This window comes from Rhinichthys klamathensis, unplaced genomic scaffold, assembly GCF_029890125.1.
Source record: "Rhinichthys klamathensis goyatoka isolate OS25496 unplaced genomic scaffold, OSU_Roscu_1.1 h1tg000352l_1, whole genome shotgun sequence".
Classification (NCBI taxonomy): Eukaryota; Metazoa; Chordata; class Actinopteri; order Cypriniformes; family Leuciscidae; genus Rhinichthys; species Rhinichthys klamathensis.
The window spans coordinates 904,832-927,038 of record NW_026606863.1 but is presented as its reverse complement, the minus strand read 5'-3'; the positions used below and the strand labels follow the sequence as shown (position 1 = coordinate 927,038).

At 37.2% G+C, this 22,207-nt stretch overlaps 2 protein-coding genes across 4 annotated transcripts in view; one reads left to right on the top strand and one right to left on the bottom strand.

The window, feature by feature from the left end:
* The window catches only part of arid4b (AT-rich interaction domain 4B), a 141,580-nt gene extending 130,995 nt beyond the window's left edge, over positions 1-10,585 (bottom strand). For all 3 annotated transcript variants that reach the window (XM_056232641.1, XM_056232643.1, XM_056232644.1), the window contains exons 1-2: positions 10,377-10,585; positions 3,959-4,012 (exon numbers count right to left, since the gene is read on the bottom strand). In XM_056232641.1, coding sequence (XP_056088616.1) covers positions 3,959-3,964 — 6 coding nt within the window. In that variant the 5' untranslated portion in view covers positions 3,965-4,012; positions 10,377-10,585. The remainder of the gene's footprint in view (positions 1-3,958; positions 4,013-10,376) is intronic.
* Positions 10,586-12,162: 1,577 nt separating this feature from the next.
* ggps1 (geranylgeranyl diphosphate synthase 1) overlaps positions 12,163-22,207 on the top strand; it is a 43,560-nt gene continuing 33,515 nt past the window's right edge. Inside the window, exons 1-2 of the mRNA XM_056232666.1 lie at positions 12,163-12,482; positions 16,764-16,858. Coding sequence (XP_056088641.1) covers positions 16,786-16,858 — 73 coding nt within the window. The 5' untranslated portion in view covers positions 12,163-12,482; positions 16,764-16,785. The remainder of the gene's footprint in view (positions 12,483-16,763; positions 16,859-22,207) is intronic.

Genomic DNA, 22,207 nt, shown 5'->3' with positions numbered 1-22,207 from the left:
TGCCGCCACCGACTTGACCACTAGTGCATGATGGATCTGTGTGATAATCTTCATGCTGTCATCCCCGCTGCTGGGCATGACCATATGTTACAGGGGTGGAAGCTAAAAGTGTTGGAGTTTGCTAATGGTGCGTGACTCAGTGGCCACTGCACCTCCACGTCCCTGCCATGAATTTTTATCACAGCGTTGTTGAGGACTGAAGCCAGTATCCTGCGTAATGCATGTACACAGTGGGCTTTTAGGCTGCATGATGCACTTTAGTGTTGTCAAAAATATCTAAACTGAAATGGTCCCAGTACTCCTTTTCCGCAGAGTCGATACACCAACACCAGCTGTGCTCTTTCTTCTCTCACTTTAAGTTATGTCTTAAGTGAATGTAAACAATTGAGAAATAAAAATCATGTGTAACAGTAGGGCTGGGCGGTATGACGGTATATATCGTTACCGCGGTAGAAAATGTCAACCGTAACAGATTTTTTTATTCCGTGTATACCGCGAAATGCAAATAAGTGGGCGTGGTTAACTCGCGTGCAACGTGCGTGAGACTGAAACACTGAGAATTGTAAAAAGAAACACGGAGAAAGCAGATCAAGAGGATCCACAAAGGAATTACATTTTCTAAAGGGTTGTTGTTGTTAATGTGATATTTTCGGGGGGAAAGGCGCACGCGCAGCAGTTAAACTAGAGCAGTGCAGCACCCAGGCTACAGAGTGCATGCTCGCAAAGCATTAATTGACAACAACAGTTCATATATCAATATCGTAACAAATAGAAATATCCTTAAATAATGTATAGTTATCTGTATCTTTCCGTCTCTTATGTATAGTTTTTAAACACGCAAACAGTTTGCCGTGGTAATGAACAACCGGCTTGTTAAAGTGAATGCCTATCCTGTAGCCTATCTGAGGCAAAATTACTAAATGTGCAGCGCGAGTTATATATTTCTAAGTCCAAACAATTGGCCACCGAACCAGCTGATAAAATCTTCCTTTGATTCGATACGTGATTACAGCTTGACACTCAAATTAACCGATCGCATTTTACTGATGCAGAAGACGCGCGCGTGCACACGCACTGAGGGAGCGCGGTGTTCACCGGGCTATGGTCAAATAATGACGCAGTTACAAGGTGTGTATAATTTAAACTAGGCTACTTTGTCAACACTAACAGTAGCTGCTGTTCGGTTTTCAAACTGCTGCTGCTCTCCTTCTAGTCACTTCTGAACTTATATTGATTAAAGCGCAGGGTGACGGGTTGCCAGATCACAAAAAGGGCAAAACAAGCCCCTTAAAACGCATATGTAGCCTATAAGCAGACATGGCAAAAATGTACCGGGGAACACATTTAAACATAACTAGTATTACTATCCTACAAAATTAAAAGGAAATAACTAATTTATCATGAATAGAATAGTTCAATATAAAATATTCAGATATTATAAACTGATTGATGAAGTAAAGCATAACATGAGATTGAAAAATTATTCAGCAACGCTTTATTTAAAGTTTAATTGCACCGATAGGAGTTGTATTTAATATCAATCAGTTGGGGGCAGTTCATCTAAAAGTTGATGAGTGTGTTTTGTTTATATTTAGCTATCAAAATTTTTTACCAAAGAAATAATTGACCAAATAAGAGAAACAGAAAACAATGTGAAGTACTTTTCATTTCTAAAGTATTTGGGTTTATTTATTATACAAAGCCCTTTTTGTCGATTTTTCGAGAATAAGTACATATATAAATAACTATATTGTGAAATATATCGTTACCATGAAATAAAATTAGTCATACCGTGAAATAGAATTTTGGTCATACCGCCCACCCCTATGTAACAGTATATTGGATCCATGCATTCGGTCTTAAAGTGACAGCAACCTAATAAAGCAGCTGCCGTCCATCATTAATGTTAGTCAAACAACAAAAGACGAGAGAAAAATCACTCACTGCTCTTGACTGAATAACTTTTGTAAATTTAATTGTAAGGATTCATCTGTATTTATTTACTCAGTGAAGACTATGCAGTGTATATTTTACATTTGATTTATTTCTAACCTGAATAGTACTGTTAGACCAACCTGAAAAACTTAAAGCACGGTTTATTTAATTAGTATCTTTATTCTATTTTATTTACTTGAGCTATCGTTTGTAATATTTATTTGTTCTTACTTTCTTACTGACTGTTTACTTGTCTTTTTTTTTGTCAAGTCAATTCAGAGTTTGCGATGCCTGTATCCTTGTAACAGTCGGTTAAGTCTTAAATGAACGTAAACAGTTGAGAAATAAAACACTTGTGTATCAGTATATTGGATCTGTGCCGCTCTTAAAGTGACAGCATCCTAATATTTATAATTTAAACAATGAAGAATATAATTTTACATTTGATTACTTTATTTCTGTACCTGAACACTTAGACCTAGCTGAAAAGCACTGTTTATTTCATATGCATTTTTGTTCTGCTGTATTTATGTTGGCCTGATGATTGTTAAATGGATCCATGTTCAATAGAAGTTATTTGATGATGCAGCAATAAACTAGCTAGCATACCTTAAATGTATGAGTTTTTGAACTTTGCCAATTAAAAAAACGAATCTATTTTAATGACAAAAGTTCAAATAAGAGAGCAAATGACAAATATCGAATGAATGTCGAATTAACATATCCTGTATATGAGGCTATCACTAAATATTGAGAATAAAACAACACATCTTATATTTTTCTAACTCCAACCGATCAGCCACTGATAGGAACCAGCTGATAATCACTGAAACATGAGATTGAAAAATAATAATTTAACGAAACTTTACTTAAAGTTTAATTACACCTATGAGTTGTATTAAATATCAATTAATTGGGGACACAAGTTTTCTTATACATACGGAGGGGGCTTCAAGGACTAAAGGGCCATTTTAGATCAGCCGTTTCTGTGAAGGATCCATGTGGAGTTCATTGATCAGGTGCTCAGATTAATGCATATTGAATCAAAATTCAATTCAAAATCTAAAATCGTTTTTTTTTTTATCGAATCATGACCCCAAGAATAGATTTAAATCTAAATGTGAGATTCCAAAAGACTCCCACCCCCAATAAACAGCCAAACAGGCCCTTAAATTCTTGCCCTGACAAAGCATGCTTTAACCTCAACATTGCTTTCGCCATCCACTGGACTATTCTCTTCCTTACACTGCCCCTTGTTATTTAACCTAGTTTAATCAAAATGATATACATTTTACAGGCAACGATCTGGTCGCTAGTAACCATGGAAACAAAAGCATAAATGTTTTAAATTGAAAACAACCGAAGAGCCGACTGGTATTACATTTCCTCCAATGATGAATTTATAGATAGAAATAGACCAAAAGAAAATCAGGAAGCAAAGCGTTCATGTTTTCTGTACCGAGCAGTGAAGTTACCGGAGAGCAGCACGTCTGTGGGAACATGTCTGCACTTCGGAGCAAAATTCTTATGCAAAATTCAACACCGTGACCATTTAAATGGATTCAGTGCTACACAAAGGAAAGATTCTTGTTTAAACAAAAACAGCAGACACAGATCGAAACACAATAAAAATGTGGTTTAAAATGCATTACCAAAAAATACTAATGCTTAAACTTTAAAAACAAGCAATGAGGATCTTATAAACCCCATGAAATCAAATTTCAAGCTTGCAGCATTTATCAAAAGTCGACAAGATACAACATACAATTCACGTCTTCCACCTCCAGGAAAACAGATCAAGAATACTAATGACATAACAAAAATACAAATTGTCCAGGTAAATGAGAATGTCTCTCCCAGTACAAACTGCAACTGACAAAAGCAAGTAAAGCATGGTTTTGTCGTGCTGTGATGTAAACCAATGTCTATAGACAAGTCAGCTCGGCAATTCGGCATATTCTTTAACTATTCATCTGACCTCAAGCATTTCATCTTTCATTTCATCAAAGTTCAGGAGCATTACCTTCATCTCCGTCCACGGTGATCCTCTTGAGTTAACTCACTTTCAGGTCTTCAGCTGAAAGACATGAACACATATTTATAATGAGACCGAGAGCTAGACACCGAACAGATGAGTGTAAAGGTTCCACTGCTGGTACGGCTCGGTACGGCTCAGCTTGCTTCGCTTTTCCACTGCGTGGTACGGTTTGGTTCGGCTCAGTACGGTTCGGCTCGGCACGGTTCGCTTCGCTTTTCCACTGCGTGGTACGACTCGGCTCGGTTCGCTTTAGCTCGGTTTGCTTTTCCACTGCGTGGTACGACTCGGCACGGCTCGGTTCGCTTTAGCTCGGTTTGCTTTTCCACTGCAGTTCGTACCGCTTCAAAGTGTGTGGGATTATAGTCTGACCATTATAGTTTATCCGCTCCTCGGCAACCAACGAGAGGATCGTCTGCACTTCGTCCACTGACCACGATTCAGCCATTTCTTTTTTGGAAGTTTTCTTTCTTTCATTTTTCTTCAAGCAAGTAGTTTTAAAACAGGTGCTAGAGCGGTGGCTGTTACTGGCTATTTAAATCTAGCGGGTTTGATGTCTCGCAAATACAATGACGCTGGTAGTGACGATTCTGTCTGACCAATCAGTGATCTGCAGTGTGTTCACGTCACATTTTAGTATCGGTACGGTACGGTACGCTTGGAACCTCGACAGAGGTGGTACCATTTAAAGCGAGGCATACTTAGCCGAGCCGTACCGTACCGTGCAGTGGAAAAGCGCCACAAGTGAGCCGTACCGAATAGGGATGGCGAAAACTAAAACATTTCTTGACCAGCCACCGAGTGTGTAAATGTGTGTAAATGAATAGTCTTGGACTTGGTGCTGAAACCCAAAGCACAGGACAATAGAGACACCAGAATAACAATATTCATAATTCTGAAGCTCTTTTTACACAAATATTCCCCCATTTCATTTAGGGGTGTGACGGTTATTATATAACCGTGAGACCGACGGTTATAGTTGAACACCATCATTAGAACTCTATAACCGCCAAAACCGTGTTATTAAAATATCTTGCAGATAGGGTTATATAGGCTACTAATATCAGTGTTGGGGAGTAACCAATTTCCTGAATTTCTGACTGTGGGGATGAATAAAGGTTAACTAACTAACTAACTAACTAACAGAATACATGTACCGTTGTTACGTATTCAGAATACAAATTATGAGTAGCCTAACTGTAGTCTCCACAGAACATAAAATATTCATTTTATTTTATTTTTCGTGTTCGCATTTATGAGGAAAAAACAATGTTACGGACGTGACAGTTCTCCGTTACGGACGTAACCGCTCTGAAAGCATTCAAACTTTCACAGAGACCTCAAACAGAAAGCACAAAACCTTTCTTTAAAGGTGCTCTACGTAACTTTTAGCGGCCTCTAGTGGTGATGTTTCAGATTGCAACCAAATTTTACAAGAGCGCTCGTGCTCAAACTCATAGACAATACCGTCTATTACGCAAATATCTCGGCGAATACTAGACAAATTCGGCGAGCACCGAGCTCGTTGGGACCATCTAGTCGGGCTGAAAAGAACCATATAAGTTCCATAGTTTTTGGTGGTGTTTTCGCGGAGATATTAGCAGAAAACCATCGGGCGCGCTGCAAAATTGCGGACGCCGGTGACGTCACGATCTCAGAAGAAAATCGCTCGTATCTCTGGAACGCAAAGACCCAGAGAGCTCAAATTCGGGGGAGGAGGTCCCAAGGGAACCCTTGCCCGAACGCTAGAGTGGCGGGCCTCGGGGATGCCCCCTACCGGATCGCCGTTCGCTGGGACCCCCGATTTTAACGGCTATAACTCGGGGAGCCGGGCGAGTTGGACCTCGGGGGTGGGCTCGTTCGAAAGGCACCGTCCAGCACCGATTAGAGTCTTGGAAATATTGATCAAAGATTGACTGAGATATAAGCCGAAAAACGTGCGCCTTTAACCGGACGTAACTCCCTGACCGTCTACAATAGACTGTATATAAGGAGAGAGGCTCGGGAGCGCGCATGCACGTCACATCCGTTGGATTTCGCGGTAAATCCGACCCGGAGACTTCACATAGAAATAGGAATACTGGCCTTCAGAGGTAATAGCAAAACTCGACAAGTGGATCATTTTAATGTGTGATTACAACCCCTTCACACACAGGCAATAAAAAAAGGATTCATTTTAGAAGAAAAGTTCCATATAGCACCTTTAAAGTGAATTTCGTTTTGTATTAATGGTATCTTAAATTTTAATCAATGTTTCATCAACCAATTGCCTGGATTTAATAAATAAGAAGTAAATATAGCAGACGATAGATAATCACGACACGGAGGCGCCGGCGCGTGAACTGGACTCTTGTCTAATAAATGAACCGAAACTCAGCGTATAAGGTACTTGCCTCACAGACATGTCTACTTTTAAACAGAACAATTCAAACCGAACAGACTGCTCTCTGCTAATGTAATCCGTATGAAATGTGCATTTCTCTCTGGCGCGTTCACTACTGAACATCGCGAGTCAGCATCGTCAACTTCATCTTAGCCGACAAAGAAAACACTTGTTTATTAATAAACAATTAAAATATCTCCTTGCTATATTTTACATATTCATAATCATTACTTTTCCTGGTCTTTGTGACAGCTTTTAGGTGCTTTATTGGTAGCGCCACCCTTACATGTTACATGAGTCGCCACCGCATCACCAGAATAGGCCTGTTTTTTTTGTTAAGGATTTGTTTACTGTGTGTGATTCATTTAATGGAAAACACATTCACTTCTAGTTGTCTTGCTGTTAATTTTAAATAAACGTAGAGCAAGTAGCTAATCAGTGTCTGCTCGTTTATTCAAACTAAGTTGTCCTATAACAGACGAACGTCGTTTTCAGAAGTAGTGCACAGACAATATAGACCAACAGGAAACATTCAAGTCCAGCGTGCGGCATTATATTTTCAAATCAATTACAAAACTCAATCAGTCATAATTATTGATAATTAATTACTATAACGAATCATAGCAATATTGGCGATTTGATTTAAGATAAAGATATAGCTTAGTCTAATTTACATTATTCTTTGATAGCACTTTACAATAAGTTGTTATTTGTTAATATTAGTTAACACGAACTAACAATGAACAACATATAGCATATATTAATATTAATGGGAATCTCAATATTAAGTTTACCAATACATTTTTACCATTTTTTTTATTAAACGTTGTAGCGATCTGTTAACATTAGTTAATGTACTGTGTAGGCTACTAACATGAACATTTTTATTAACTAACATTAACAAAGGTTAATAAATACTGTAAAAATATATTGTTCATTCAGGTTAGTTAGTGCATTAACTAATGTTAATAAATAAGACCTTACTGTAAAGTGTTACCTTTACATTTTGCAGACTCTTTTATCCAAAGTGACATTCATTGATGAACATCACAAAGTAATATGAACACAACTGTTGAAAAGGTTTTTATTGTTAACAGCCAGGAAACTGTCTCTAGTTGTTATAAATTAGCTTTAGGTTTGTATGTTCGCAAAGAAGAGGTAATAAAGCTTAGTGGTTGCTGATCTGGTCTGGTTACCGAAAGGTTGCAGGTATTCACCATTGTGTTCTTGTAATAGTAACAGTAAAAATAATGGTAGAAATAACAGCAATATTTTACTACAGCCCTGAAGTCTACTTTGAACACATCAAAATCAACCCAACATTTACATGGTTAAAGGTGATGTGCGCAATTTTTCAACGTCATATTTTTTTCCTACCATAGCTTAATTTACAGAGACAACTCATTTATTACGGTAGTTGATTAATTTCATTGAAGAGTAAAAAACACTGTGCACCGAGTCCGACACTGCAATATTGACTCAACTATTAAATTGGGGCCCAGAACTATTTATTTGTCAACCAATGGCAGACAGGAGAAGTGTTCAGTGGAAACCTGTTTGAAAACAGTCCCTGCATTTGCAATTACAAAAAAGACTGAAAAAAATCTAGTCTAATTGGTCATTTTAAAGGGTTAGTTCACCACAATTTACTCATCCTGACCTCAAGCCATCCTAGGTGTACATGACTTTCTTCTTTCAACCGAACATAATCAGAGTGATTATTGGGCCTCTCGCGGTTCAAACAAATTTGTGACCGGTGTTTTGTTTTGCTCTATCCTCTGCGCTTCCACGTTCGTCAATAAATTATGCGTCGGGAGAGGTCACTCTTCCACCGGAACTAGACTTGTGTACGACCGTTACCGGAAGCTAGTGATTATAGTTCATAAAGTTATAAATATGGACATTTTTCGTACAAAAACGCATGGCTTCGCTTCAGAAGGCCTTTATTAACCCCTGGAGTCGAATGGATTACTTTTATGATGGATGGATAACCCTTTTTTGGGTACCATTCACTCCCATTATAAAGCTTTGGAAGGGCCAGGATATTTTTGAATATATTCTGATTGTGTATATATGATGACATATACACCTGCTAGAATAGCTTGAGGTTGAGTTAATTATGGGATAATTTCCATTTTCGTGTGAACTAACCCTTTAAGGTTTAAAAGTGCTGTAAACGATTTCAGGCTATTTGCTAACTTCCAACACACTTGGTCACTGAATTAACACAACCCCCCCATCACATCAATACTCCGCCCTCCACATACATGCCAGCAATGTCAGCACAAAATGATTGACGGACAAAGCACGTTTCTTATTGGCTAAGACCAGGACGGACCGCTCCCCTGACTCTTTTAGCTGTTTACAGAGCCCGTGGCTGTCACAGAGAGTTGTGATTTGTAAAGACACATATTCAGTGATATAGCGGACATTTTATTTGTGGTAGTTGCTTACAGAACCATTAAGCCATAAGTGTTTCAGCCGTTTATATAATGACCGCGTGTCACTTCGGAATCAACGTGATTTTATTTTTTGACCACAGAAGCGCTTCTACAGGCGAACGGAGTTGAGGAGTCAGCATTACAATTGAGTAAAACAACTACTAGAGAAAGTTAACCGAGTGAGGTAGCTTTACAGTTAGTCCGTGCGTGCACGTATGATGTCGACTGCGCTTCAGCATTATGACGCCATTTCTGAGCCACACAACTGCAGTCGCTTGACATCGACATTCTTATCATTGCGACGTTCAGAGCAGGTTTGAACATACAAAGGGAACGGAATATGTCGCCCCCACTCTTTAACACTGCAAGCCGTGTTGACTTCATGAAGTGGGACGACAGCGACATTGCCATTTCGAATAAAGCCGAATGGAGAAAACTAGACAGTTAGCTAACGTTAAATCACAAAGAAACTGACACGAGACAGCTTTCGTCGTTTAGATGGAGGCGACAAAGCTCGGCTTACAAAATGCTGACGGTTTATGTGTAACACAATGAACGATCTAATAGCTTTCCGTACAAGGTCAAGCCCAAACAGGGTTTGTACAACTTGCTTGCGATCGGGGAAATCGGACTTGTTTTCTTTCGACATCAACTGAATGGAAAACAAATGCGTCGCTACGCGTGAGCCTAACGACAATGTCAGTTCAAACAATAACTGTCGCGTTCAGACTAACCGTCGAAATGCAACCGATTATCTTGGCAAATATAACAATTAGGTTGACAACTAAGTTACCCGACGGTAGAGATGAAAATCTGCTTGCTGAAAACTAGCCTTCCTCGAGTCGCCAGCCATTTCTGCTCACGCTCAAAAAGATCCGTAGATCGACTAGGTTTATCCTTAGAAAGGTAACGTTAACGTTAGAGCTCGTAATAAAAGCTTAATTTCCAGAAAATAGGCGATAATTTAACGTACGGAATCGAAAACTGCAAGATTGTTGATTCATTCGAAGAGACAATCGTGCGCGAGAGTTTTAAAGAGCGCGTGACCGATTCCAGTTCGCTACGATTATTGTGCAGATAATCCCAATTCAAGCACTCAGAGATTTTAACGCTTTTAGTCTAAATATCTCTTTTGATCGCACAAAGCCTTACGTAAGGGATCCAGCAAGGCAGTGTTTCCCCATGAGCTGTTTGATGCCGAGCAGCAAAAAGAAAGTGGTCGAGTCTTTTCGCGAATTCCAACACAACATCTGCTGACGGCGATACAAGTGAAGCCCAAAGTTGCCCAGTCTGCTACATCGACTATTAACAAACTAATAAAGGCGAAGAAAAAGTCTCCCGCTGTCTAGATGCACTATTTACGCCGTAAACCTTTCAGCCAGCGAGAAAACAAGGTTAACAAAACCTCTGATCGACAGCGCTTCGCGTCTCGCTGTCAAATTAGAAGTAAACGATTAAAATGCAGTCGCGTGAATAATGTTAACAAGTGATCATTTAGTTAAACATTGAAGCTCGACGCAGCGTAGTTTTCTTTCGATCTCCGTCTCCATTAAGACTTTAGCTGGTCAACATGATGTCCTACCTGATGTATCCGACGGATCGCGATGTTCCTCCGTTAAATTAGTAATCCATTGGACAATCGAGGAAAATCATCGACGATCAACGCTGGAAACGTCGTCCGAAAATGTAGGAAAGGTGTCGGGATGCGAATCCGACGAAATAGCTCCGCAATCGCACTCGTTTTCTCTGTGTTTAATCCTCCTCCTCCTCGCGTCTGAAACGGACTGAAGGATACACACAAACCGCCCACTGTGGACACCGCGCGCGCTCATTGGCTGCTGCGCGCGCACTTACCGCCCCGCTCGTTTCCTATTGGATGATGAAATCGGGGGAAAACGTCTCGGCGATCATTTAATCGCAAAGATACTCGGGACTTGTATGTTTTGAACATGACACCCGCGTTATATCGTCACTGCGACGATGGAACACACAATGATGACGTAAACTACATTTCCCAGAGTTCAACAGCGAGTGGGGAAATATCTCCAGGCTCCGCCCACCTTCACGCGCATGCTCTTTTGATCGCAGTTAAATCTGAGGAAAAGTCTAAACGCTTTTGTACATTTTGTGGTTTGCATGTTGAAACATTGAATCATTTTTTTTTAAGTTGTTCTCATTCAGTTTGTTTTTGGTCAGATTTCTGTTCTTTTTATTAAGGCTCACATCATGCCCAGCTTTCAACTGGGCTTTTATTTGTTTTGTTTTTATCCTATGACAAATCTTATCATAAGGAATATTTCTTAATTAATCTTCTACTTCTTTTAGCAAATTGTTGTATTCATAAAGGTAAAAAAATGAGCCTTTGTTTTTAAATTTTTAATTTTAACACTACATAAATATAACATTGTTTAAAAAATAAGAAAGCTGTAAAATGTGTTTCCATTTGTAAACATTTTCATGTTTTTATTTAGCTTTTAAGTTTGTCACTGTTTTGTTTATTATGTACTTTTCTTATTTTTGTTTATGCAATGTACTTTAGTAGTAATTCTTTAAAACCAATAAAAATGTCTAAATGCTTATTTGAATAAAATAACTAACTTTTCAAGTTTCAACATTATTGTATTTATGTTCTGATAATTTGTTTTGCCATTTTCATGAGGCACTACAACAGAACATTGTTTGTTATCGTTAAAACAATAATTTTATAGAAATTTCAAAGCTAGTTGGGACTTGCATGTTTTTAAAATGACATTTGCGAAAATGTAAAAATAACGACAACAACATTCAGTGTCATACACAAACTTACACTACATATGCACAAAATACAAAGAAGAGTGATAAAGACAATGTCTCAAAATATCAAATTCTCTTCTACAGGTATTTATGTTTTGTGCATTTAGTATTTTGTGCATATATATATATATATATATATATATGTTTCTGCTTTTTCTGTCATCGGTTATTTAATTATTCAACTAAGTGATCAAAATTCAAATTTAAATAGAATAGTTGATTCAGTATTTTACATTTATGACGACATTTATGAAAAATTATATCAAAGGTATAATTTATTCAACCTGTAAAAGTTTACCCCAGTAGTGGGGTAAGATATACTCTTTGAATAATTCTGCATTTTGTTCTATAACAACTAAATTAGCAAATGTTTCTATTTATTTCCTACATTGGCTGATGCATCATCATCTGCACATGCTAAACTTATATTTAAATATGTTACAGATTAAAAGTAAACACACATTATTCTTAAGGGTGGCATTTTACCCTATAACTACATCTACCATAGTTCAATGCGGCGTCAGGGGAAAAAAGCCCCGCCCATTTTCTGCGCATGCTCTCTGCGGACGCCATAGCGTATTTAAGCGCGAGCAGCGGGGATGAGTGAGCTTCCTGTCAAACTCAGACATGACAGATCAATTGAAGGGACTCTGGCGCGTCTTAAATATCTATTCTTTTTACATATAGCGGGATATTAGTGTACTAAAGATGATGAGGTGCCGTTTTGATCGCGTTCTAAATGGGCTGTGAATCGAAGTGGAGTTAAATTACCGTCTTTGGCTAACTGGCTAATGCTAGCGAGCTGGCTGCGAGTGAAAAAAAATTGAAAGCGGAAGAGTGACGTGCTGGATTACGAAAGCGGAAGTGCTAGGATCCAGATTTTTCGATCGAAAAGGTGGGTGGGGCATTTATTTTACTTTGTTACCATACTATCTGATTTTACTTAATGCACATTAATAATAATAATAAGAATAAGAAATATTGTAAAATTATTATTATACATATAAATTAAATAGTATGAAGACATGCTATTTCATTTATTATGTTTTTATTATTATTATTATTATTAGATGTGCATTTGTGAATATTTAGCTAGGATTATAATATTAAGTGAAATTGTTTGTCAAATTACTGGTACACAGACACACACATACATGAATATATACAGTATATATATCACAATAGCAAGCAATCCAAGCATGATTATGAAATCATCCTTTTTTGTGTGTGCTATACTGTTTATTTTGCACATAATACTTGTTAAACCATAACGTGGTAAAGTGGTGTATTACTTTTGGCTACTATTATGTGTAACACTTGTGTACTGATCAAAGCTGGACATAACATTTCTCAAACATAACATTTCTCAAGAGCAATTTTTGAAGGGGACACCAATAATACAGGCAAAATTGTACGTTGATATGTACACATAGGAAAGCCTTACTACTATTATTAGTGTAGCATTGTGAAAGTTCAATGAAAAAGCTGACTAAATTTAGCAAAATATTCAAAATCACATTTGTCATCATGCTAATATCTGGTGAAAAACTGCACTCTGTCAAATATCTGATGTTACCAGTAAAAAGTGGCCGACATTGTTTTAAATATATCTAGTCAGTAGTATATTAACACAATAGAAGCATATTCGTCTAAAATAATTCAGTATTTTCAGCTTCAGAATCATGAATATTGTTGTTCTGGTGTCTCTATTGTCCTGTGCTTTGGGTTTCAGCATCAAGTCCAAGACTTATTCATTTACACACACAATGTAAAACCAAATGTAGCATTTTAATCAACAGTACATTTTTTGTTAACCTTTTATCATGTGTCTTGGAGTATCGCAATAATATCGTATCGTGAGTTCAGTATCGTGATATGAGGGTATCGTTACGCCCCTAGTGGTTTGTGTTGTTCGGGTCCAGAAGAGATGTGTCTGTGTGAGTGATGGGCTGTGACGGCTGAAGCTTGTCTCTGTCGTGTCCATGAGATTGTTTATGAGTCAGTTCTGCACTTCCATGACCGCGACATGCTATAATAAATCGTTCCTGTTGATGCTTGAGCTCTCATCTACTGTTGTTGTGTCACTCCAATTGCTGAGATGTAACTGATCGTTTTTCTCTAAATGACTTAATTCGATTTATTCTGAAGAATTGCAATACTAGATCCAATTGTCAGTGAGTTTGAGTTCTTCGATATCGATCAGAATGATTTCTAGATAACCCAACTAATGCACATGATGTTTTTGACTGTTCTTTGGTCATGCATTGATTTAATATGCATGATCATTTAAAACCTGATGTTATAAATGGCAATATTTTATCTGGTCATCATGTAGGGTTATTCATTTAAAAACTGAGTAATTAATAAAGCAGTAAGCCAATTATTTTGTTGTGTTAAGGTAATTTTAACCTTGGTTTAGGAGTGCTTTTAAGTGCTGAATTGTCCTACATCTTTGTTAAAAATCACTTGAGTGCATTATTGCCCATTCATACAATGGCAACAACATCAATAAAACACCAGTGTCCAATAAATGGCTACTTTTTAAAATCATAATAAGCATTTAAGAATAACGCTTTAGGTTAAAATGTTGAACCCTGTTTTGTATGTGTGTATAATGTATGTATTTATGCGTGTATGTGAACTATTATTCAAAAGTTTGGGGTCCGTAAGAATAAAAAATAAAAATAAATTAATACTTTATTCAGCAAGGATGCATAAAATTAATTAAAAGCCACGACAGTAAAGACATTTATAATGTCACAAAAGATTTGTTACAATTAAATGCAACTTTAAATTCATCAAAGAATCTTGAAAAATAAAATCACATTTTCCATAAAAATCTGAAGCAGCACGACTGTTTTCAGCATTGATAATAATCATAACTGTTTCTTATGCTGCAAATCATCATATTAGGCCCTGTCCCAATACCCGCACTTGCGCCCTTGTGCCCCTCAATGCGCGTTCTCGCTAAGGGGTGCAAGACCGTAGGGTGTCCCGATCCTCTAATAGTGTTCTTCAGGGGTGATCATAAGAGCACTTAATGCACCCCTTTCGCAAGTGCGCATCAGACCTCACTTTGCTGTGGGATATTACCCAGAATCCTTGTAGGGTTGTGACGTTTCGAACAGCTAACCAATGGGGGAGAACGGTTGCTATGGTGCTGTTCGGGAGCGGAAACTCCGAAGATAAAGGAAGCAGGTGTTCTGACGATTCATGCTACCCATCGAGATTTGCTACTTAATGATTATGCGCATGTGCAGAAGCACAGTTTTTTTTAACAAAAGGTACATTTTCATGTGTTATATTGTAATTTCCCTTTAAAAATGCTAACTAGCATATGAATGTGTACGGTCAGCCAGATGAACAATAATAACTGAAATTTTCAGTTACTAAGGAAAAGTGTGCTTTGACAAGTCAAAGATGAATATTTGATGATAATTTTTAATTTTCACACCGTTTTAAAAATAAAAACAGTAGTCTACAGTATACAGTAGCTACTCATAACTTAGAATTGTATTATAATTGTATTTCATATAATATTAATCGACATTCTGTGATCGATTCGCGTTACGGTAGCATTTTTCGACAAGGCAGCACAAATCGTCAGAACACCTGTTCGGTGAAGTGTTTTTCAAGGCCGCGAAATTTAAAAATATTAGTGTTATCGTGTCACCGAATGTAGTTTTAAGAGTTTTTCAGTCGAGAATATAGTTGTTTAAAGATCAAATCTGTGGTTTGTTTATAAAGATATTTAAAAATTTGATCGGACTTTTTCGGAGTTCCAGGGATCAGCGGGCGCACAGCGCTCATGTACCCCGCCTGGAACAGCCTTACCTCGGCTAGTCATTCTGACGTTTCCCGCGGGCTCTGTGTCTAGTGGTTAAACATGAGCTATAAATCGGCTTGTGTATATCTAACGGGCCATCTTTGGTCTCATTAATCTATGATTTGTTCCCTGGCAAATCGTTTTGGCTGAGGGCAAAGTGAAGTTTCATAACTTTATATATTTATGCTATTTAACTGTAACGTTGTAACGTTAGCCTGTTGACTTGTGTTTGACTGAATCTTTTAACTTGCTTTTTTTTCTTGACTTATATAGCTTCTTATACTTTTTAGGCTACTTATAATTTAATAATGGCTATTATTGATCAATAAAACTGAAATTTAACAAAAAGAGACAGGGTTGTGTCATTTTATTTCAGATAGCCTATGTAAGACTTTTAATATAGCCTTAGCCTATATATAATATATCACCAACACGTCATGTATTTTTTCATGTATGGGATGGGAAGAATTTCATATATCAATTTCCATAATAACATAATTAAAATTGCATTTCGAATCGCTGTGAATACGGTAAGGCAGTATAAGCTCAGGTAAACCCCAATCACAATTTATCTTAGCCAAAAACTGTTTTAATATTAATAACATTAACAGAAAGGTTGGTAGCTAAGAGTAAAAAAAAGATATTATTTTTTTCATTCAAAGGATTGTGTCATGTTACAGCTGTTATAAGCAGGACACACATTAGCCAAATGAATGGTGTTTGCTCTCCTGATCACAACAGAAGTGACGTGTGCAAAACTGTCCCAATTCTGCTCTTCACAGCTTTGGGCCCTTGCGCACTTACTCCGCTAAGTGCACTTTCAACAAGTGTCCACTTCCAGGAAGGCCTTAGGGCTCAAGTGAGAATTGGGACTGGGCCTTAGAGTGATTTCTGAAGGATCATGTGACACTGAAGACTGCTGAAAATTCACATTTAAAAATATATTCAAATAGAATACATTTATTTTAATTTGTAATAAGTTTTTGTGGGGAAAAAAATCAATGATCCCAAACTTTTGTACAGTACTAACTAAGAATATTGCATTTTATACACATTTATTATACTTTAATGAAACATTATACATTTCTTTCAAAGGTAAATTAGATTGAGTTGTATTAAAATAGGATTGCACATGTTCTTCTGGAGCAAATCATGCCCTGCTTCCTGTGGGAAAACCCCAAAGTGTCCCGACACTGCATAATGTTAGGAGTTTAGGAAGTAAAGCCAATTGAATTAATAACAACTCGGCCAAGAGTAATTGGCTGTGCGTCTGGCATTTAGATTTTATTGTGGAGGCTGTTTTACTCACACTCTTTATCTCTCTCTCACACACACACACACACACTGCAGGTTTCTTGGTTGAAACGAAGGAATGGATGAAGAAAAAAGAGCAACTTCTGAAAGGATTCTTCTGGAACCGTACAAGTACTTGTTACAACTGCCAGGTAAGGCATTACATGTGTAGTTTATTTTTGTCTGCATGTTCAATGGCGCTGAAGAAATAGATCACAGAAAATAAAATACATTTACTCCTCATCACCATCATGTCTTTCAAAAACTGAGGCTTTCTACTGTGAAAAACTTCTCTTATCCTTTTCCCATCAACAACACAGTGATCATCATGGCAGTCAAGCAGTTCCTGAGTGTGATTGCATTATAAGTTATTTAATAGTTTAACACAACATTTAAAGGGATTGTTCACCCAAACAGTTTCTTTGATCTGTTTGAAACACAAAAGAAGATATTTTAAAGATTATTGGTAACCAAAAAGCTGATGGACCTAGGGTTGCAAAGGGGTGGACAATTTCTGGTAAATTTCCATGGGAAGTTAAGCTGGGGAATTTTGGAAATATTCCATATTAGAAACTTTCCATGGGAATTATGGGAATTAATGGAAATTAATGGGAATTTAGGGGAACTAACTGGGAATACTAAACATAGTGATGTCTATCGTCCATCGGCCCAACCCTAGTAAGAATACTAATGCAATGGCATGAACAGATACATAAATAGTAAGGCTAGCTAAACAACTGGAATGATCTTGAAAACATATTGCAGGAGTCAGAGAAAAACAGCCACATGAGGTAGCTAGCATCTGCCTTATGTGGTAAATAAAGTTATGCTAGCTTATTTAGCATCTAACTTATCAGCATTGCTACTAGATAAATACATTTGTATGTGATATTTACAATTTAAACATTTAATAAATATATTTCCCCATAATATCATCAAATCTTACTTCTAGGGATGTCAATTTTCACAAATTCCCATGATCGATCGTCGTTTAAATTAACGATCAATTAATCGTTAGCCTTAATACTGCAATATGCGTCTGCTGCAGTGCATATTGCCAACAGCATGATAGCGTCTGCAAATGCTGCTCAAACCGCTATGTTCCTCACCAAATTAATGAGAATGGTTTTAATCTAAATAAAGGGCTAGTTGGATTGTAAAATGTTTCGATGTGATTGATAATTAAATAAATATTTAATAATAAAATATAACGACTAATACAACGTGTCACCAACGCCGCCTCAGATGGGCTTGTCAGAATGTGTGACTTGTGGACGCGTGCTCTTCCTGGAACAATGCACTTAAAACGGCAACTAAACCCAATGAATGTTATGTAATATGACAGTCCCAAATTAATCCTCGTTATTAGTCGTGCATTCTGCTTGAGCGGCGCGCGCTGAATGAATAACTTAACCGTTGAGCACTTTGCTAGCACGTTATTTAACTCAAAGAAACGCATCCTATGAGATTAATCAGATATATACAAAATAAACATAACGTTAATATTACAAATTATATCTGCACAAAATGACGTGAATGCACAAGTGAACTTGAACTAAGTTACGTGCCATTCAGAATGACTCATGTTGTGGACGCGCTCTTCCTGGAACAACGCGACACGGCAACTAAACCCAAATAATTCACAATGTTTTATTACAATATTGTTCTCTTTATAATGTTATATAATTTGACAGTCCCAATAGTCGTTATTAGTCGTGCATTGCCATTTGAGCTGCGCGCGCTAAAGATCACGCTGCGTCATTTCTTAACCAAATGCATCCAATATGAGATAAATCAGATATAGATAGGCGCACACAAAATAAACTATTACAACTTACATTTGCACAAAACAAAAGGCAGCGAATGCACACGCAAACTTATAGTCATGATGAAGGTGTAAAATAGTCCCAAACATAACTCCGGCGCGCTCGCTTACATGTTTCGCGGTTGAGCAGCACGCACGCGCATGAACCTGCTTAATCGATGATCGATAAGGTTTATCGATTAAACGTGTTATCGACAATTAATCGATCGTCGATTAATCGTTGACATCCCTACTTAATTCACTTTGTTTAGTCCACAGGCTCAAATGTGTGCCTTCAATAGTCTTGTGCTTTGGGCTTCTGTACATGTGATGGAGGCATGCACAGTGCCAGTAGGGGGTGTGGTCTCAATAGCCATGCAGTAAGCAGTGTTCTATGTGCATGTGATTGAGGAATGGCATGGATATTCAAGTGTATTTGAATGGCATCTGTTTGTTTTAGTCAAGATTATGCTAAAATATACTTTACTCAACTATATTTAAGTTCCCTATGAAGAGTCAACCCTCAACTTTGAAAATTCCCACTTTATTCCCATACATTCCTGTTAATTCCCTTAAATTTCCATTAATTCCCATGGAAAGTTTCCATCTTTGAAAATTCCCAGAATTTTGCAACCCTAGATGGACCCCATTGACTTCCATAGTATGGAAAAATAAGTGTATATAACAAGGGGTACGAATGACTGTTATGGTTTATTATAGCCATATAGACATTGATAGCTGTGTTCTTTATGAACTGTTGTTGTATGGAAAAGATCTATGTGAATGTTTCAGTTTTTCCTGTGTTTTGCTTTCGAAGAAGAAAGTCAGTCATATGGGTTTGGAACAACATGAGAAATGGTTTTCATTTTTGAGAGAATTATTGCTTTAATGTGGATGAATGTCGTAGAGATATTAATAGTTTGATATCTTGAACTTGGTCTAAAATCTAGTTTAAAGGGTATTATAAGAATGGCATGGCTGTAGGAAAAGTGCTTTATTGAGATGAAGGGAATTTCAGTGGGACGGTTGGATGAGTCTCTAGTACAGTGCGCTACACTAATTTATTACAGACTTATGCAGCGGTCCGAAATGAAACGAATGACATTTGCTGAAATATTTCCACATTTATATGCGCACATTTTGCATGACTTTATTTTGACCTGCTTTAAGCTGGAATAATTTAAGGAAAATTGATTACTCTTTTAAATTGAACAGAACTCTTTGTGCAAAGCGTTTCTGTCAACAAATTTGGCAAATGCACTTCCTGTGAAATCACGAACAGCTGGAAAGAGCTGCTTTAATTTAAGGTAGCAAAGTGAAAATACAGCCTATATGATTTTGATTACAGCTCTTGTCAAACGAAATTGAGCAACATGTTTATAATGCTTAAAGGGGTGGTATAAAGCCCTTTTCACAAGATGTAAAATAAGTCTCTGATGTCCCCAGAGTGTGTATGTGAAGTTTTGGCTCAAAACACCACAGATATTTTTATATAGCATGCTAAAATTGTCACTTTTTGAAGGTGAGCAAAAATGCACCATTTTCGTGTCTGTTCCTTTAAATGCAAATGAGCTGCTGCTCAGGGGGCGGAGCTTCAACAGCTTGTGTCCTAAGAATTTCAAGCCTCTTATGTTCAAACCCAAGTCAGACAAAGATGGAGAGACTCAAGAAGTGACAACATGTAGACAACATTTCTGAATGGGTAGTTGATGAATTTATGTAGCTTATGTGTCATTGATTAGCATATTCTGTCATGATAATCTATAAATCGTGTTCAGGGGGCGGGGTTTATGTAAATTTTAGGGTTAGTGATGTCACTAACCCGGGAGGAATGTCGTGTAGTTCCTACCAGCCGTTTGTAGTCCTTAAAAAGCAATTTCTTTAAAAGCAAATATCTCCCTTTGCTTTGAACTTTGAGCGTTGTAACTTTGCTGATGTTGCTTATGCTCAAACAGCAACATTACACACTAACTAAAGTTACAAAAGTGAAATCATAATCAACCACCCTTTTAAGTTAAAATGTACTATTATGGGGTTTTGGTTGGTCATTAATGGAATAGTTCACCCAAAAATGAACAGTGTCATCTTTTACTCATGTCATTGTAGAACTGCACGATTAATCGTTAAAGTTGATTGTATAGGAGGTGTATAGGTGTATGAAACTGCTTCACAAACAGCCTTTTCAACCACACAGTATCGTTATTTCTGTTACAAATAGTCATATCATCACAGAAGTACTAAGATTGAGGATTATAGTTATGATATTAACACTGATGTTTACGGTAGCGGTCAAAATTGAGTAAATGACCTTTTGAAAGTAGCATGGCACTTCAATGATTTTATCAATTACATTGTTACACCACTAGGTGACAAGACTTTTAAACTAATGTATTTGTCATTAAATGATTCATTCAAGCGATTTGTTTAATAACGCTGATTCAACCAGTGACGAAACAAGTGAAGGGAGTCACTGAATCATTCACTCAAACAGTTTCAATTCAGATTAATGAAACATTTTAAATAGACTGCAGCAATTAACATTTTGTCAGAACCTCTAGTAAATTACATGTTATTTAGTTTATTCAGAATCGTGATTGAAAAAAAAAATGTGATTCTCAATTGACCGTTCGCAAAGACCCGCCCCCTTTAGTTACTGTTGCTATGTCCGACAAGCCACGCCTCTCTCTCACACACACACACACCATGTTCTCGCGCAGTGAACAATACATCACGGAGCAGAGACACTGACAACACACTGACACAGGACAGACCAGCTTACTTTTGATATGAAACAAGTCTTAACTATCAAATTTGGTCATTTTTAAAAAATAAATTTAAACAATAAATACCGTTTTATGGCTCTTTAATGTGTCTGACAGATCGCTCAGTTAAAGCTGCTCGTGAACCGATCATCTCTTCCTTCTAGTTCATTTATAGCATCAAATAAACATGAATGAACACGTTAATCTACTAATTCTCCGGACAGCTCTGTCGTACAAAATGGCGGATTCGGCAAATTATGATTGGTCAGATCGCCTGTCAATCAAACTCCCTGCGAAGGGTCAATTTATCCAGAATCGTGCAGCTCTGTCATTTCACACCAGTGTGAGTCGCGTTCTTCTGTGAAACGCATGCAGGAATGCAAAACATTTGCGAAAGCACACAAAAGCATTCAATATACACTACCGTTCAAAAGTTTGGGGTCAGTGAGAATTTTATTTTTTATTTTTTGGAGGAAAGAAATCAATACTTTTATTTATCAAGGACAGTAAAGACATTTATAATGTTACAAAAGATTCTATTTTAAACAAATGCTGTTCTTTTGAACTTCCTATTCATCAAAGAATCCTAAAAAAAAAACTTTAAAAAAACTGTACAACTGACAGACCAACAACTGTTTCAACATTGATAATAATAATAATTGTTTCTTGAGCATCAGATCCTCATATTATACTGATTTGTGAAGGATCATTTGACACTGAAGACACTGACACTGGTGATGCTGAAAATTCAGCTTTGATCACAGGAATAAATTACACTTTATTATATATTCACACAGAAAACAGCTGATTTACACTGGAATAATATGTAATACTATAACTGATTTTTGTTGTATTTTTAATCAAATAAGCGCAGCCGTGGTTAGCAGAAGAGAATTCTTTTAAAAGTATTTAAAATCGTACCGACCCCAAACTTT